Source organism: Aythya fuligula, chromosome 7 (assembly GCF_009819795.1).
Source record: "Aythya fuligula isolate bAytFul2 chromosome 7, bAytFul2.pri, whole genome shotgun sequence".
NCBI classification, from domain to species: Eukaryota; Metazoa; Chordata; class Aves; order Anseriformes; family Anatidae; genus Aythya; species Aythya fuligula.
Window position 1 is genome coordinate 16,079,743 of NC_045565.1, and position 18,837 is coordinate 16,098,579.

At 44.4% G+C, this 18,837-nt stretch overlaps 1 protein-coding gene across 12 annotated transcripts in view; it reads left to right on the forward strand.

Moving 5' to 3' along the window:
* The window catches only part of CAMK2G (calcium/calmodulin dependent protein kinase II gamma), a 107,597-nt gene that overhangs the window by 64,463 nt on the left and 24,297 nt on the right, over nucleotides 1–18,837 (forward strand). For all 12 annotated transcript variants that reach the window (XM_032191276.1, XM_032191278.1, XM_032191279.1 and 9 more), the window contains exons 6-13: nucleotides 977–1,049; nucleotides 4,244–4,346; nucleotides 5,233–5,316; nucleotides 6,158–6,252; nucleotides 8,760–8,882; nucleotides 11,163–11,246; nucleotides 11,902–11,944; nucleotides 17,092–17,132. In XM_032191276.1, the coding sequence (XP_032047167.1) occupies nucleotides 977–1,049; nucleotides 4,244–4,346; nucleotides 5,233–5,316; nucleotides 6,158–6,252; nucleotides 8,760–8,882; nucleotides 11,163–11,246; nucleotides 11,902–11,944; nucleotides 17,092–17,132 (646 nt within the window). The remainder of the gene's footprint in view (nucleotides 1–976; nucleotides 1,050–4,243; nucleotides 4,347–5,232; nucleotides 5,317–6,157; nucleotides 6,253–8,759; nucleotides 8,883–11,162; nucleotides 11,247–11,901; nucleotides 11,945–17,091; nucleotides 17,133–18,837) is intronic.

Sequence of the window (18,837 nt, forward strand, 5' to 3'; positions counted from 1 at the left end):
CTTTTCCAGTAGCCAGTTTCCCTTCCCTGAAATATTTCCAATCAGTTCCCCTTTGTGGAGCAGAATTTGATGAGGGACTGGTCCTGCAGCGCGGACACGAACCCAGAGCCAGCTGAGTTGCCCACGTCTGGGTGCTTCCTGCCCAGCCATGTGAGGTGCTACAGCCCCTTGCTCCTTTCCCACTCACCTAGGAGCTGAGTAAATTTTGGCAGAATGGCTGGTTTCAGCCAGAAAGCTCTCCCAGGGGCGCGCTGTGCTGTTCCAGCGCATCAGGTGTGCATCAGCGGGTTACAGCAGAGCGCAGCAGGGACGGGAGTTTGCTGTGAGCCGGGGCAGCGCCACGCACTGCGCTCAACAGGGGCTGAGCCTGCTTTTCAGATCACTAACCCCTTAAGTGCGACCTGTACTTAAAAGGCACCAGCAAGCGGGTGTGTGCACACACTGTGTATGTGAAGTGCTTGAGATGCTGCTCTGAAAGCTTTGCAAGCTGGCAAGCGCCCAGGAGCCTTCATCCCAAACTTGCTGGAGCGGGCTGCTGCTCTCCAAAGTTTACTCTGCGTGGCCTGGCCCCGCTGGATGCTCCCCGCAGCACTTGGGCCGTGCTTGCCTGGTCTCGGCTGCTGTTTGCAGATCCGTGGGGGCCTCATTGATCCTCTGTGGGGTGGGCAGTGCTGGCTGAAAAAAAGCGAGATGCGTGCTGTGGTGGGGAGGAAAGAAAGGAGATGATGGGAGGTAGGAGAGGGGCTCAGTGGTCCTGCTGCAGCTGGGATATTTAGCGCCCTGCTGCTGAGCGGGGCGGTGGGGGTCCAGCAGTGACAGTGCCGAGCTGTGGCAGCCAGTGGGCGTGATGAAGGGATTCAGCCTGGGGGCCTGAAGTCTCCCAGGTACGAATACAAAAGATAAGAAAATGGTCAGGGATGAGATGCCAAGTTGGTCTGTGCATGTGTAACTGTGTATCTCTCCTTTTCTTTTGCAGCCACTGTATTCATCAGATACTGGAGAGTGTGAATCACATTCACCAGCATGATATCGTGCACAGGGACTTGAAGGTAATATTTCCTCCGTGCCACAGAGGCTGAGGAGAGCAGCCAGGGGATCATTGGAAGAGGCAAGACAGGAATAGTGTGTTGCCAGCTGGCAGGGCCTTGTCTCTCTCTTTTTTTTTTTTTTTTTTTTTTAATCCCCCCTCCACTAGAACCAGACTCAGAAGTTCCTCAAGTACAATTTTCATTCCTTCAGATTTTTCTAGAGGGTGTACTGAATTCCCAAACAAGTTTTGTGTCTTCATGAACTTTGTCAGCTCTCAGCCTCTCCGAGGCATCTCCAGGATGGGGTAGTTGTGATCTCTGGGGAGCAATAGGCTTTCAGAGAAATTTGGGTAGGATTCATTATAATGAAGGACACTTCCTAGTCGGCTGTTGAAGAGATCTCTAGAGACCTGGGGCACTCTCTGTTCAATCTGCCAGGATGAGTTTGTCTGCACAGAGCATGTATATTTTTATTCTGCACTGTTGCCAACCACATGCCATTGGGCTAGGACAGAGATGCACAACAAGAATTTTTCATGTCATATCTTTCTTCTCTCATCAGTAAAAGCATTTAATCTAAAACCCAAACTGCTGGCCAGTTAAACCCTGCGTGAATCGGCCACTTGCCACATTCTGACACATTTATAGACCCAGAGCCCCCGCAGTGGAGTTGCTTAAACTCCCTTCCCACACAGCGCCAGCTGTACTGGGAGCTGGGCAGGCTCCAGAATGAGGGCTTTGTGCGGGAAGTCTGCCTGCCCTGCGGCCCTCGCTGTCCAAAGTGGGCATGGTGATGACCACCAGCGGCCCAGTGAAATTAATGCAGGATGACACCTGCTAGTTATGTTGGTTTGGGATTGTGCATAACAGAAAGGTATAAAAATACTTGGCCCAGAACAAGGTGGAAACGTGCTGTGAGCTCAGTGGCAGCGTTCTCCCACAGCCTGGTCTGGAGAAAGGTGTCACTGCCCATGGCAGGTGATCTTTAGGGTCCCTTCCAACCCAAACTGTTCAGTGACTGTCCCAGTGTTTTGATCTAGCAGACAGCTGTAAACCTGTAGCAGTTCTGGCAAACTCCCGTGCAGCACTGTTGGCTTTTTGATTTGGAGCACTGTGGAAAGGTGAAAGTGATCTGCGGGATGGCTGCCGTGAGTTATAGCTGACACCTGCTCTGGGAAAGGCAACCTCCACGAGGCATTAATGCCCCAAGTTAGGGCCTCTGTGAAAATAGGTCGTGTTTTCATTAGGGACTGGTAAAAGTTTCCCTCCGCATCCCGTGCTGATACACGGTCTGTTTTGCTTCCCAGATTTTGTTTGTGTGAAAGTTGTGAACATGTTTAAACTTAGCAGTTGCTGGACACTCCCCACTGTACTTAACATGTTTTCTGTTGCTTGCTCCAATTCACTGAAGCTATCCAGGCTCGAGGAGTAGCCATTCCTTTTAGCAATAAATGATCCCATGCTCTTTATTTAATATTCCAGTTCTTTGCCAAAAGCTTGGCCTTTGGGATCAGCATGTAATAACTGCAGAGCTTGCTTCATGTGAAGTTGTCTCTTGCACCTCCCTCTCATAAGCTGTTTGGCTGTCATGCTCTTAAAGAACTTCAAATATTGAGCTGCCCGTGGGGACCATAAAAAAATTGGGGAATGCATTCACATCCTTACCAAAAAGTGCTTGAAACCTGAGACAATCCATATGTTGGCAAATGTGCATGGATAAGCACCCTTAGCCTAAGGTGTTTGTAGCTGTATTTTAGAAGCAAATAGTGCTTAGCTAGCATAAGCCTGACCTAAATTGCAGTGTTTGAGGCCAAGCCCAGGTGTGATCTGAAGTTGGAAGGGATTTCCAGAATACTTCATTGGCCTTCAGCTTTAGGGACTTGTTTACGCTGGCAAATTTTCATCAACATGGTTTGCTTAACCCAATCTTTGCCACTTTCCGTATGGTGAAAAGCCAGTGGCATCAAAATGTGTTGAGACCCAGTTCCCCTTCCTTCCATGCTGCTTATGGCAAGGCTGGCCTTGCCTTCAGAGCAGAAGCAGAGCACGTGCCCAGTACTTCAGGGCAGGTGAATGAGGAGAGCCTCTTGTTCCTGTCAGGCAGAACAGGATGGGAGGGTTGCCGAGGGATGAAATGGTGAGCAGGCTGTGCAAAGAAAGACCTTCACCGCGTTTGTGGAACTGACATGAAGTCCTGTTTCTGGATTTCTGGGCTTCCATCTGGCCAGGTTAAAAGCTCAGGTTGATAGGAATTGCACAAGTGATCAGAAGGGAATAGGATCAGAAGTCCCATTTGTCCTTCTTTGTCTCCAAGTTGGGTTTCCTGTTGAGCTGTGAGAGCCACCATCTTAAAAGCTCTGGGGTTGCAAAGGCTCTGTGGTAACGAGCTGCTCTGGTGCTTCGGGGCAAGCTGCTGACTGTCGCAGTACAATTTTTGGCTATGTGGTGAGGCTTCTGCTCAAGTCTTGCACTGGTACTCCACGGTTATGATTCAAGTTGGCTCCATGGTGGGGGACCCACGTCTGTCTCCCATTCCTGGCATATGAGAGAAGTGTCAGGCGGCCTGTATAATAGGTGGCAGTGGCAAGATAGCGTATTCAACACTGCTGTAAATAAGGACTTGTAGCATGAAAAAAACAGCTTACAAGAATATTCTGCTGTTTTCCTTTTGCCAATTTGAGGCTGAGTTTTTTTCCTGTAAGGGATGAAAGCTACCGCCTAGCTAGATGATGCCTTCCTACATTACAGCTCTGTATTTGGCAGGCCTTATTAGCATCATATTTACTTTTCCAGTGCCTTGGGGACTGTGTAATGTTCATGGGGAGAAACATCACTGTAGATTGTATCTGCTGCATCCCATTCTCCCCCCTCCCTCCTCCCCTCAAATTACTTTCTGCAAGGATGACAACAACAAATTTTGGGTCCTGTGTTGCAGGAACTGTACTGTCAGTGCCCTCTGGTGTCAGCATGTAATGTATGGGCTGGGCTGGGAGAGACTCTGGCTCCTATAAAGGATTTTTGTTAGACTTGGGTGTTTTCTGCAACTCTAGGTCAAGGCCATTTGTTACTGTTGTTTTGTCTTCATCTGAACAGCTTTAGTATGTGCCTCCTATCAGCAGATTGATTTTAATGATGTGAATACAGAGGTGGGAGGCTTTGAGGATATCAGTCTTTCATTCTTACCCGTTTTTTTTTTTTTTTCTTCTTCTTCCCAGCCTGAGAATTTGCTACTGGCAAGTAAATGTAAAGGTGCTGCTGTCAAACTGGCTGACTTCGGACTGGCTATAGAAGTGCAGGGAGAGCAGCAGGCCTGGTTTGGTAAGAACGTTTGAGGTTTCCCACTTCTGCTCACCCCCTTCCTGGAGACTGGTTGAATCACCCCCTCACTGAGTGTTTTCTCTCAGCTCTTCCAACACGCTTGCATGTATTTGGCATTGCTACTTTTCCCAGCATTCCAGCCCCTAGGTCCTTGGGCATGAACTTAGGTGCAATACAGGAAAGAATATGATAAAGACAGAAAAAAATGGTCTGTGTATTCCTCCATTTTTCTTGTCGGTGTTCAGTAGATATTAGTGTCAGAGATGAATGCAGTTGCTAAGTTTAGACCCTGATCCAAACTTTCCTGCTACTTAGAAGCATAGAGATCTGGAATTTTGTTTGGTCATTTTACAGAAATGCACTTGAACTGACTTTCTCAGGCACGTTTGGATCCGACTGTATCCATGTTTAGGTAAAACATAATTAGAAACGAGACCACCTCAGGCTTAATGTTAGCTCTGAGACTCTGCAGTGCTGCAGAGATTCTGACGAGATGGTGGCTGCTCTCCGTCTGCCCACACCGTTTGGGAACAGGGCGTGTTCCATCAGTGTTTTAGCACTTTCACACTCCAATCCAGTAAATGTAACAATGATAGGAAGCAAGAGAGACGTGTAGCATACAGGGTTGTGCCCAGCTGGCTGACACGGTCCCTCCTTGTTTTCCATTCTTCTTGCAATACATAGACACTCAGCCTCATCTATTTTTCTTTACTTTTTTTCCCCTTTTTTGTCCCTTTCTGTTGGTCTACCTAGATGTAGCTTTAGGAAATATGGGGCAGGGATGGTGGGTTTTGAAATTTTTTGGTTACCATTAGTTGATTTTGTGATACGGGAAGATACCTCTTAAGCTTGAGGATTGTACTTCATGTCATCCCTTCCCTGGCAGGGTTTGCTGGCACTCCAGGCTACCTCTCCCCTGAAGTCTTAAGAAAAGATCCGTATGGAAAACCGGTGGATATATGGGCATGTGGTAAGATTCTGTCAAAACATTTTATTCTTAATTGACACCTTTTCATGTAGAGGAGCAACTCCTTACAGTATATTGCTGGGAGGGCGTGCAGTGCTGCTGCTTGTTGGGTGGGGAGGTGAAGATGCTTGAGAATAAGCACCTTGTGTAGGTGGAGTTAATACTGGAGCCTGCACTCATTTGATTTCTGGCTCCTAATTCTTTCCTTAGGCCATCCATCAGCTGTGTGAGACGCAAGAGATAGCACTTTCTGTGCTTTGCAGAGTCAGTTGTTTAGGCCACTGCAGCAATTTCCTATTACACTAACTGTGTAGAAAATGAAATACTGAAAAGAGCTGTAAATGTATCTGAGACAGATAAGTTCAGAGATATGTTCAGTGTTGCCTGACATGGAATAAATGGTTCTCTGCAGGCTGCGAGTGTTAGTTTTGTCAATGACATTTGTCCCAAGACCATGCACAGCAAGTGTCTAAAAACTGATTCCTTCCTAAAAAGTCCCTTGCTGCACAGCGACCCCAGGGGATGTGCCTTCATTTATCCTGAGAGCAGCTGGGAGCTGAGGCTCACCGGCCGTGGTGGCGGGGGAGGAGGGTAGAAGTACACGATGTACCTTGTTCTAGCTCCTGGCAGCTGGGGTTAAGAGCTGAACATGTAGTGCTGAGATGAGGTTCAGCAGAGGAGAGCTTTGTACTGTCTTTTAGTACCTTAGAAAACTAAATATGATGGCAAAAGATGCTACAGAGCAGTGATTGCCTTGGGGACTGTCAAGAGGGAAAGTAGATGGGCTGAAGGAGTACTTGGCATATTAGCCTAACCATAGTGTATCTGTGTCTCTCCCTCCCAGGAGTGATTCTGTACATATTACTAGTGGGGTACCCTCCCTTTTGGGATGAAGATCAGCACAAACTCTATCAGCAGATCAAAGCCGGAGCCTATGACGTAAGGGCACTTCCTTGCTGAGTACCTGCATGGGTGTAGAAGCCATCCAAAACATGGCCTTGTCTTGGCGTCCAGCAGCAGGCCCTGAGCTGCTGTGCAAAATGATGTTTGGCGTGTTCACACACCTCGTCTTCACAGCCTGGGATACGGTCCCGTTGGGGACTACTGAGAGGAGCCGTGGACAGCATCACAGTGGGCACTGAGACGTTGGTTAGGGAAATGCAGAGCTGGAAACGCAGATGGTGGGCACAAAGCAGTGAAAGCATAGCCAATGCTAACACTTCAAGGGAAGCAGAGGGGAGGTAGAACGAAGAAGGCTCTTCATCAAAGCCTGATTAAAATTGTTGGGAACTGTTCTGAAGAACTTATTCTAGCAGTGCAGAGTGTGGAGCCCAGTGAGGCGGCTTCGCATGGTGGGAGCCTTTGGGAGGAGTGGCTGTGGTGGGGTTGGTGTGGGGGGTTGGAGGCTCTGGTCAAAAACCAAGCGCTTCCTGAAAAAACTTCCTGAAACAGCTCTCAGAGAATGGCAGAACTGAGGTGACTGAATGAGGGGAGTAGCAAGGAGATGGGTGCTAGGGAGCAAAGGTTATGCGGGGTATGGTCTAGGTAGAGCAGCTTGAAAGTCTGCCATGAGTTCTTCTGAGTGAAGAGAGGCTTGGGAGGGAAAAAGGAATTCCTGGAAATCTTAGCTCACAGCCTGTAGATGTGTGTTCAGTGGAAGCTGGGGAGTTCATTTTGTGGGCTGCCTTGGGGCTTGTGGGGGGAAGGGGTTGAGGTTCTGCTGGACCTGGGCTACTTCCCAGCTTCTTTGCCTGAGACCGTGAGAATGGCTGTACTGGTGAGAACAAAGGTCTGCCTGACCCCATGTCCTGGCTCAGTGGCTTCCTGAGTGAAAGAAAAGTGGTGTCTTTGTATTTGATAGCCTTAAATAGACTTGTGGTCTTCTCTTGCCTTCCTGCCCCTCTCGTTCCTGTGTTCTTTCTGTGTTGCTTGTTCGTGTTTGAAGTGTTCTTGCACTAATGATATTGATGGGGGTTTTCAAAGCACTTCAGGGGTTAAATAGCCAGCTTTTTGTGTAAGTCATGAGGAGTGAAGTGCTGGATCCCAGTGCCTCCAATACTTCGTCTACCTGTTGCTTTTGGATTCTTATCTATAATGAGCTAATTACAGTAGGTTCTTCCCCTGTTTGCATGTCAGAAACCAGCTGAAGTTTTACTGATGCTCGTGACCCTGGTGTCCTTACCCCAGCACTGGACTCTTGTGTTGTCTCTTACCCGCAGAGGAAGTGACAATCATGTATTGGGCCTTGTGCTGTAGGATAGGGATTTTTGCAAGGCATTTCCAAGTTAGCGTGTGTTGGGGGGAAGCGTTGTGGCTGAAAGCTCAGTATTGTCATTTCTCAGTAGCCTCCTTCAGTGTTTGCAGAACAAATTGCATGATGCTTTGCTGCTGTCTGAGGACGCAGGAGTGAGATGACTGAACATGATGGCTGTGTTTTCGTGACCCAACGGAGCAAAGTACAAAGTGCAGGAGAAAAGAGATGGGATAAACTTTGTCTCAGTGTTGTAGTACTATAAGGAAGCACTCTCAAGACAGATCAGTCTTCGCCCCTTGTAAAGACGGGACTGTTAACCCAACAGCAGATTCATCTTTGTGGACTTAAGTTGACCTGTGATAGTGCAGATGGTTCACAGCAGCGAGACATGCTGCATTTAGTATTGGCATGCTGTCATCTGTACCACATACCAGCATCTGGAGGATGGCATAAGTATCTCATCATTACTGGAATTACAGGAGAGAGCAGTTAACCCCTCGTGGATGATCAGCAGCTGAAATACTTGAGATTCTTTTCTTTGTTTCCATGCTTCTGTGCTCTCCTCCCCCCTTGCATCTCTCTTGCTCCCCAAGTAATGTTTTCTGGTGTAGTAGACGCTTGCAAACAACTTGCTGGTGCATTGCTGCACCTAGGTGGCTGGTATTGTTCCAGTATGTTGTGTTTTGTGGCAGGGGAAGGCATACCTGATGGGAGTCCTGTGTCAGTGGTTATTGCTTTCACAAGGTTTTGCTGTAGTATTTGTGATTTTGCATATGCTGTTATAGCTTCTGAGCATGGTGGAGGAAAAGCAAGGTCGGGTGTAAAAGGTAGTACTTGTGTTTATGTCAGAACTCTGTTTAAAAGATTTATGAATTTACCTTGACTGCTGAGTATGAAAGAAGTTCAAAGGTGTTGAGTGGTTCCTAAAAGGCTTTTTCAGCTGTTAATTTTCCTGCCTGTCTCTGGTGAATGGTACAGGTGTGTCCTGCTGTCCAGTACCATTCATTTGCTGGATTATGTATAATTTTTATTCAATGTGGGTTTTCCCCAAAATGTATAGTTTTCTGTAAAGATGTTAGCCCTGATATTAAAAGGGCAAAAGCTGGATTTCAGCTGTGTAGGAGGGAGAATTTCTTTTGCTTATAGGAGAAGATATTTTTAGTTCATCATCTCTTCCTTCTTACTCTTTTAGTTCCCATCACCTGAGTGGGACACTGTGACTCCTGAAGCGAAGAATTTGATCAACCAGATGCTGACGATAAACCCAGCAAAGCGCATCACAGCTGACCAGGCTCTCAAACATCCATGGGTCTGCGTAAGTGTTTTTCTGTATTACAGATTGATTTGTGGTTTACTCTGAACTGACATGCCAAGAAGACTTAGCTGCAGAGGAGCCCAGAATATTTTAAATCTTTCAGATTGTGATTTTCAGATGCTGACCTTCAGTAAGCCAACTTTGTCATGCTGTGGTGCTTTTATTGCCACTGTAGGGAGACAAAATGCCGTCTCCTTTGAAAAGTTTGGTGAATATCTACAGTTTCTGTTATTCTCCACATCTTCTGTTCCAATACATATCATCCTAAAACATCAGATGGAGTTTGGCATCAGACAGAATATTTTAGGAATATTTTCATCATCTCTACTTCAGCTTATTGCATTGCATCTTTGCAGTGTTGGAACGTTTCCACCGTGATGCAGCTTAACTGGCTGTAAACCTGACAGCAGCAAAACCTCTTTTGCTGTTCTTCCCATATAGACTTTGCATTGCCAGACCCCACGCAGGGGTATTTTTCTTGTTTTGTAAAGTTGGCGAGGAAATCCCAGAATGCAGCAGGGAGCAGGCGTAGGGAAGGGCAGCAGCGGCACTCTTTTATCTCTGCAGGAGGAAATAGTTCCACCTAAGTCTAACCAGATGCTCTTGTAATACCATAGCATACTTCTGCTTTCTAGGATGTGTCTATGTTGCTTAACTCATTTGTTCTTGAGAAATTGTGGCATTTTTTTCCTCTCACCACAAAACAAATTAGCAATTTAGCCTAATTTATGTGAACATCTGTGTAACAGTAGTGTAGTGTGAGCTGTCAAGTGGCGAGTTACTTGGAAGTCAAAACTTGATGCTGTACGCTAGCTGAGGCTTTGTGCATCTGAGTTTTTTTCCCTGCTGTGCATGCTTTTAATTAATAGTGGTTTCTTTATATTTAACTTTTGTCCCAATGCCTGTAACCAAATCTCTACATATTATAACTCACTCCTGATTGCAATGTAATGTATAATGGTTTAAGAGAGGCTTTCTGTCTCTTGAGTTACCGGGAGTTTGAATTCACTTCATAGCCATTCCAGTCTCTCACCCAAACTGCCTGTTAAGTCTGCTGTTTCTGTGTGCCCTGCAGCTTCCATATACACAACAGAGATGTTCTTACCAGAGATGTACTGCTCCTCTGAAGTAAAGGAGGTGGCGAGTCTTAACATTTGATCTGAATCACTGAGCTTCTTGGCATCTCTGAAGTGTGTGTGCTGACTCTCTTAAGGCAGGGTTGAACAACTGGGCACCTATGTCACTCCAAAGGAGGCTGGATGAACAGTGACCATTGAAGTTGTTAAAGGGGACAGTTTAGCTACCTTCTCCCTCCACACTAAGGTGCATGCTGCAGCAGGTGACTAGCTTCCATGTCAGGATGGAAGAGATTTCCCATGGAACTAGCTGATCTGGGCATTGTTTACAGTTCTTTTGGGTACTGCAGGTTTTCTTCCAAGCAGGAGAAAGGTAACGGTTGGTTTGAACAGTCTGATCTGCCAAGTTAGTCATTCTTCCACTGTCCTTGTAAAGGGAATACAGGCCTGCAGCTCTGTGCAAGAGCAACAGCTCCTTTGGCATTAGTCTCTGGTTTCTTCATGTGCTCTAAATGCCTGGCACCATCAGTCTCTGGTTTCCTCATGTGCTCTAAATGACTGACAACACTTCTGGGAAGTTCTCTTTTTGCTGCTGATGGGATCCCACTCTACTGTGGGTGACAGGTGTGCATCACTGGCCAGAGGTTGTGCTAAGGTTTTGGCATTGGTGCAATAGATCCATGTTGTTATTCCTCTTAAACACTGAAAATCTTTGTATGCCAATCTGATGCAAAGATGCTGAGGCCTCTGCTAATCAAGCACTTGGATTCAGGGAGCTGGCAGGATGGCTGCCACTCACTATTATTTACTTACTGCTTGGAATTTTCCCTTAAAGGTTGTTACTAATACAATCTGTATCTTTTTCTGCAGAGCTTCCACCTCAGTCCCTCATAGACATGCTGTTGGTTTGACTTGCCATATCAGTATTTTGACCCGTTCGTGTGTCAGAGAGACAGGGAGTGCTGATACACATCTGTGCTTGTAATAACCATGCTGGCTTTAACACTATTTGCTCTTTTGTGATATTTCTAAGTTAAGAACTAGCTGCAGTGTTTTTCAGCCCTGCAGTGGTGGAAGCATCAGCCGTGTCAGTTTGCATGTTTTGGCTATGTGCAGGTGGAGAGAACTCCCCTGGCTGATTTGGTTAGGGGAAGCTGCTGATTTTGTTCTGTGTTTTTTTTTTTTTTTTTTTTTTTTCCTCCAGCAACGATCTACTGTTGCTTCAATGATGCACAGGCAGGAGACTGTGGAATGCTTGAGAAAGTTCAATGCTAGAAGGAAGCTGAAGGTAAGGATGTTAGTTTACAGGTGTCTTTTGGTTTTAATTCTTTGAATTTGAGCTAAATGCATTCCTAGCAACAGTGTTTTTTTTATGATTAACTCACCGGCGTTAGGGAAGTACCATTTGTGGTACTCCAGTACTGGGTATGAAAGAACTGTATTGAGGAGCTGTGTAGTTTCTCTCTCTGAGGCTGTAAGTTTCCCCTGCCTCCTCTGCTGTATAATCACCTTTTCTATGTCCCTGCAAGAGAATTGAAGGAGAACAATTTTTAAATTTGGGGGATTTTGAGTTCTGATCACTTACTCTCTTCCTCTTAGTTTATCAGATACATGTAGCTACTGGAAAGCCTCTGGATTGTGTATGGAGCAGCTATTTGTTATTTGAAAACTAGAAAGCAATGGTGTTTCTAAACACCATTCTTGGTGCCATTTTATGTGTCTTAGAAGATATCCTGCCCAGCCTCTGGGCCTCTTGACAGGCCGGACTCTGAGAGGTCCTATGACGGGTCTAATGGCCACAACCTGGGTATGCTAGGTCTTTCCAGGGCAGCACTGGGATGCCTCTGCTTTGTTACCTAATTCTCTCCATTCTCCACAGATAGTCTAGCCCCTTCCTGCAGTGAGTGACACTGTTTGTTATCCCTGCTTTCTCTTCCTCACAGGGCGCAATCCTCACAACGATGCTTGTGTCTCGGAATTTTTCAGGTAAGATTTTACTGTTCCCATCCCTTCCCTGGTTTTGTTTTGTGTGAGTTGTGGCATGTTTTAACCGGTCTGAGATTGAGTAGGAGAGGAGTAAACATGCCCAAAACTTGTTATGGTGTAATGGTGGTCACATTGTCTTGGCTGGTGACCAGTGTGAAAAAGGGAGTTTTATTTCTGAGGAGCACCACATGGAGCTGTAGTCTGGCACGAGAGAGAAGCAAAGTCAGCTGTTATGATATTTTGTAATTTGGGGAAAATTCTAGCTGGTGTTTGTTAGTTTTCCTGTCTGAAACCAGGAGTCAGGAGCTCTGACTCGGTAGTAATGATTTCTTTAGACCTGACGTGGGGAGACAGCACAAGTAGAAATGTTGCTGGGGGGGGGGGAGGGGGAAGAAGCTATTTGAGTATTGTATTACTTTGACTCGGCAAAAACAGGTCTGAAGCATCCAACTATTAGAATTTTCCTTCCTGGAGTCTCAGAAGTGTTTTTCATCCTTTCAAGCTTAATAACTGGCAGTCTGGCTTCCACCCAACTGCATTACGTAGTGCACTTACCGAAGACGCAAATCTCAACATGCAAATCAGTGCTTTTTGGAAGATGATTGTCTTGGCTCAGCACATTTGTGGTGCACTCTTATCTGTGTTCATTTCCATTTGGGTGGAAAACCTTTATTTGCAAGTGCTTTTGGTTTATGGGGTTGTCTGCTTTCTTTGCCCTCACTGCCATTTTTTTCTCTTTTAAAAAGGATGATCACCGAATCCATGAGTCAGATTTTTATTGCACCTGACTCCAGTTACTTTCAAGTGCGAGTCTGCTCTATGCATTATAAGTGATGCTGAATGAAAAGGAAGCATATTAATTTCATCTGCCTGTTTACTGATGGTGGAAACCAATCCTTACATTGTGTGACATTACAATAAATATCTAAGTGGAATAAAAACCTCTGTGAAATCATCATTCCAGCATTCGCAGGGCACACTTATGCATGCAGTCTTTTGTGAAATCAAGGCAATGTTTTTAACCTCCTATATGGATTCAGGTGATTTCAGTGGTGGTTATCAAATTAAACTACAGAATGTTAAAACAAGGTACAATTAAGGAAGAGCCTTTAATAACTTCAGAGTTGTTTTTCCTTGCTTCTTGCTTGAAATTGAACCAATATGAAATTGAACCTACCTAACTTCTATGTTAGGACAGACTGCAAAAAGTAAATGTGACTACAGTCATTCATTTCCCCTTCACTGTATTTCTGATTGTTTCAATTGCAAGGACAGAATCACTTCCTCCGTTCACTTGTCCCAGGATTACGTTATGACAGGACGTGGAAATTATACATTGTTTTCTGAGAAGGATTTTGAAAGAACAGCTGGGAACGCAGAACTGCAGGGCTTCAGCAGAACCTTAGAAAACATTCTTTTGGGTTTACTGCTGGTATGATCAATCTGATCTGTTCACACAGCTAGCTAGTTTTTACTTCACTTGATGATTCTGAAATAGTTTATTTTTTAAACAGCAGTTTTAGGTTCATTTTTAGTCTAGAAATGTCACTTCTAATGAAGCTGCAGAAGTGCTTGGGTAAGAAAATCTCCTGTGGCCCAGATTTTGAGTACGTGAAATGCCTGAGAGAAGGGTTCTCCTTAATGGTGTGTGACCTATGCAGCCACTTATTCTCTGAGCTAGTATTAAGGAGGAAGAGGCTTGCTCTGCCTTGCTCATTCTTTTGTCTCAGGGGCTGAAGCTGTTGGATCCCCTTCAGTTAACAGCTGAAGAGAAGAAAAGGAAATCCTAGGTGTTCTGTTGTGAGTCCTGCTGAGTTCTCAGTATGAGAGAGCTTTGCTTTGAGTATAAGCTCTGATCCCAGGTAGAGATGCTCTGAAAAACTGTCCAGAAAGAAACAGGAATTTAGATGCAAAGCATTCACAGCATTTGTAGGTAGTAGCTATTCTTAATATCTTGATGCCTTTTGGAAGTGGAGAGATCAGCTTAATACTGTTTTCTTTGCGTGACTGTGTGTAACATAACCTTGATTATTATTGTGTTTTTTTTGTTTGTTTGTTTGTTTGTTTTGTTTTGTTTGTTTTTTTTTTTTGCTTGGGTTTCTTAATTGCTGCAGTTGAAATACATACATCTGATGGAACTGAAGAGTAATGGCACTAACTCAAAGTCAAAAGGTAGAACGTCCAACTGGGAGCTTGGGATAGAGCTCAGACTCTTCCAATCATGACAGGTCATCCAACTACACTTGAGAAGTCCTGAAGCAGTACTTAATTCTTTCCCTAAAGACCTTGAGGGGTTTTGATTTCTCTAATAGAGTGACATTGTTTTGTGGGCCTCTTAAAAGCTGCATTCCCAGTAGGCAGGGACCTGGATCTATGAAGAGAAGCTTTTTCCTGTCTGGGGATGAGATCTTCTAAAACTTCACAGATGTTTTGAGCCAAGAGGAAAATGAAAGCTCATGTGACCCTGGTATCGATTAATTAGGTGAGGTAGTACTATCTGCAGGAAATAGCAACAATGACAGGATTTAAGAGGGCTTCTCCTATCTCCTTTGTCAAACATCGTGTGCCTAGGAGTTCATTCATTTGACGGTGTAGTTTTAACTTGTGCTTAAAGGGTCTGTAGCACTACTTTTTTTCCATCAAAATATCTTTCCTTTGCAGAACAATGAAGTTTCTGTTCTGTGAGTAATCTGTTGCTTGCTAGGTTCCTTTTGTGGGGTCAGCTCCTAAAGGGTAAAGGAATGTGATCTGGCTCCTTTCCCCAGTTACAATATATTCAACAATTAATATGTGCTGTTTGTGGTTCTTTTTAAAATATTGTTTCTTAGCAGCTGTAGGCTATTTATTAAAAGTAGATACAGTTGCATTACTTTGAATATAAGTCAAGAAGCTGAGGTTCTAATAAGGTTTGTAACTCCTGTCTGCTCTGTGGTGGGTATTTGCTCTGCTGTGAGAGCGTTGCAGAATGAACTTCAATTACGGGATCTTTGGAGTCACGTCAGGGTATGCACATGCTGATTTGGGTGATCACTTGTGACTTCTGATGTTCAGACAATCCAAGCAAGTATTGATGTGACCTGATCTGCATTTGCTTACAGAATACAAAAGTACAGTCGATAAATCAATTGATTAGATCATAGGCAAGTAACTCCTAAATCATCTTCTGAGAAGTAAACATAAATTTATTGCCAGGAGAAAACTGGCAAGGTTTTCAGAGATCCCAGATAGCTGTAGTCTCTGGGGGAGCTCCAAACCTAGTTCTGCTCCAAACCTAGTTCAAGGTTGGAAAATGTTGGTTTTCATTTTAGAAACACACATCTTCACGAAGTGCTGAGAAATGGCTTTTCTCTGTAAGACTTAAAGCGGACTGCATGAAATCCTTAGCAGTATTTTCCGGACTCTGGATTGCAACTGTTAGTTTAGAGAGGAGTTGTTCCACAAACTTTCATGCTGCATGAAATTCACTTGTCTCAAATGTTGCAGCATGAGTCATGTGTGCTACCCCATGTTCAAAACAAAGCCTAAGGCAGATGTTCACGGTAATTAAGCCTTATGCCTGAAACCTCTGACTGATGCTGAGGTTTGTCTTTTTTTTCTTCTTCTGGGAATTGTCAATGCTCGCTGAAGACAATAATTTTGTGAGGCAGCTTGTGACAATAACTAGAAATCATTACATGTATCTGTAGATCCTTACTGACTTTCCGATGTGAAGTTTTGGGTTTTTAACTAGTTAGATGAGGTTGAGAAAGGCTGGAGGCAGATGCAGGGAGCCGTGCTTTCTAGCTAAGGAAAGAAGGGCTCAATATGCTTGTGCCTGGCTGGTGTAAACTGTGCAGAGATGTTTCTGAGCTGCCTAAAGAGCAAGAAGAAGGAAATAATACAATTAATGAAGTGGCACTGAAATATTTCATTATCTTGTTATACCAGAAGTGTTTGTAAGGCCAAGTTTTTGCTAGTGTGTGTACATACATATTTATGCTCAGATAGAAGCTTGGTCTCTTTCCTTTAATCCAAGTATATTTAAAATTGTGCAGGTAATATATTTGCAGCTTCTGCTGTGTTGTGTTACTTAGGTAAATATGCATTCAGGACCAGAAATTTATACACCTATTTATACCTGACTGCTGTAAACACAAACCTCTTGGTGTGAATTCCGAGGATGAAAAGATGGAGGAGCAGTTTATCGAGAAATTTCCAGAGACATTTGAGTAAATGAGTACGAGAGCAATGGGAGCTACATTTCCCAAGCAGAAGATGAGGTCACATTTAATGAAAAATTAAGTTGTCTTTAGTCACTTCTTTCTTTGTCTGTGAAATTGCCTAAGAAATAGGCAGGGATTTCAGAGTGATGCACAGCTACTGCAGTGTGGGCCTGCTGAAGTGATGTACTTCAATAAGTAAACTTACGTTTTGCAACTTCCCAGAATCACATGGATCTTATGTTGCATTTAAGTGTTTATCATTATAGCCTGAGAGCGTACTGCATCATCAGAAATGGATTTAAATGATTCCCTTTACTTCCATTCTCCTCTCCCTGAGGTTCGCAAGAATTCTGTGAATATCTTCTCTTGTTGTGTTTGCCCTTTACCCTTTCGTTTCTTGGCTTGTGAGGAAAAGATTTTGTAATGCTGTGAGGGTGGTGCTCTTGTAGTTTTTGTCAGCTCTTGAATTTGGGATGGACTGGAGCATTCAGTCTCCAGGGTCTAAAATGGATGTTCAGAGCATCCTGACCCTGTAAGTCTGTTATGTAAATGGCTGTACTTGAGGATAAACTTTATCCTGTTGCAGAGATCTGTCAGATTTCTTTTGATTTTCCCCCTATAACTGCTGATGCTCCTGGATGGGTCACAGTTTGCAAGTAGAAACAGATGAGCTCTGAAGACTCATTTCAGAGTTGGTCTTTCTGAGATTCTGATAGTGGGAGCATTTTTGCCTAATTAGGTGGGCAATAGATGGGACGGGTGTTCCTCTGCTACCAGGATAAATTTCATGGTTGACTTGTGTGGTCTTCCAGCACTCTATCTGTTAGAGAGGGATTAGCAGAATGCTAATTAAATTAGCTCCTGAAGTCTCGTGCAGTTTTGTGGAAAGTGGGGAGAGAGGAGTCTTGAAAACAAAATCTGACCCACTTTTGCTTCTCTCCACAGCTGCCAAAAGCCTTCTGAACAAGAAATCAGATGGAGTGAAGGTAAGTTCTTGCTTTCCCATTTCACTTTCCCTCCCACCACCTGAACAGAAGGCAGCCACTTCTCTGGTGCCCATCCCTTTATAGGGTAAAAGCACAGCCCTGTCTTGTGGCTTGAATTGTTCTGATCAGTGTATGGTTATGGAGCCCCAGGTGGGATCTTAATGTTCCTCAAATGTTCCTCACATCTACCATATATGTAACACAACCAGCTAGGTAAAAATTTCCTTTTCCCCCTTTCTCTGAAGTATGGAGAGCTGGTTGATGCTATGGATTAGGAAGATCAAGGACTTGCTCAAGTGTGACACGTGCCTGACTAGTCTTGTTCTTTTCAGTGCAGAATGCTTCTGGGTATCAACATTGCCAAGAGCAGTTGTCAGTGGCTGATGATACCCAGCTGATCCGATGGAAATCCTTGTCTCTCCCCTTTGACAGATACCAAACGTTGGGGTGGGGAAAGAAGAGCTTTCAGATGTTCCTGTTTGGACAGAATGGAACCAGAGCCTTGTGTTAGAGTTCAGCCAACATCCCTGAGGTCCAGGCACTCTCACATTCCCTTCTGAGGGGAATTATTTTTTCCCCACTTAAATTTCACTCTCAGTGCACGTGGTCATCCTCTTGTTCCTGGAGATCAGACAGGCTATTCCCAAGGCTGTGTTATTGTAGGCTGCGGATTTTTACCATCTGTTACTGGATTAGACAGGGACTTGAGTACCATCTTCCCCTACCTGAAAGAATAACAGTCCTCCACGTGGTAAGAGTGGGTTTGTTCTCCCTGTTTGCATTTCCATTTGAAGCCAAAACCTTTCTCTACAGCTATTAAATGGAATAGGTCATCTGGTTTTGCTCTGTGTTGTCTTCCTTCTGCCCCAGCTGTGGGGGTTGACCAGCACACTTGTTCTCTCCTCTCTCAGCCTGTTTCCTTTGTAATGAAACTATTTCCAAAGGACTCACAATTATAACGAGGCTACTGGAAAAAAAAAGAGATGGTTTCAGAAGACTGGTGTTTATTTTGGGGACTGCCCTGGTAAAACCTGCATTCCTGCAGTTCTGCTAAGTTGTACCCTAACATTGCCCAAGTCATTGGGATTTTTTGCCCAAAAAGCTACGTGAATTTTGCCCTAGCATACTCATATTTTGAAATGTGTCTGCAAGGGTGAGTTAGTGTGCCTTTTTGCATATGCCTGCATCTTCTGTACAGACACGTATCAAACACACACGATAATGTAGTGAGTATGTTTGAGCTGTCACATCTGTCAGTTTGGAAAACATTACAGTAAAATCCCAGTGGAGTAAAAATGGGTGATCGCAAATCTTGTAAACCAAGAACCAACAGATAAGTGCTTCAAAATCCCAATGTGACAGGTGAGAAGCAACTGGAAGAGCAGCAGATAACACATCTACATATTTTTTGTCACCTAATTAGAAATAAGTCTTTCTTAGAATTCTTGATTTCTAATATGCTCTCAGGGGACGTTACTTGGGTAAAGATCTTCCAGAAACAGAGAATATTCACACTGGTGTTGAGGCACAGCTTCCTGGTCATGTAGTCGCAAGGAGACCTGTATGATTGGAAGAGGCTTCCAGTTCATAAGAAGAGTGTGTTGTGAGATTTGGGTAGAACACAGCAATTTCCTCTGTGAAGGGAATAAAATTGGATTTGCTTTTCCAGCTGACTTGAAGTATTCTTCAACTCTTCACGGTGTGC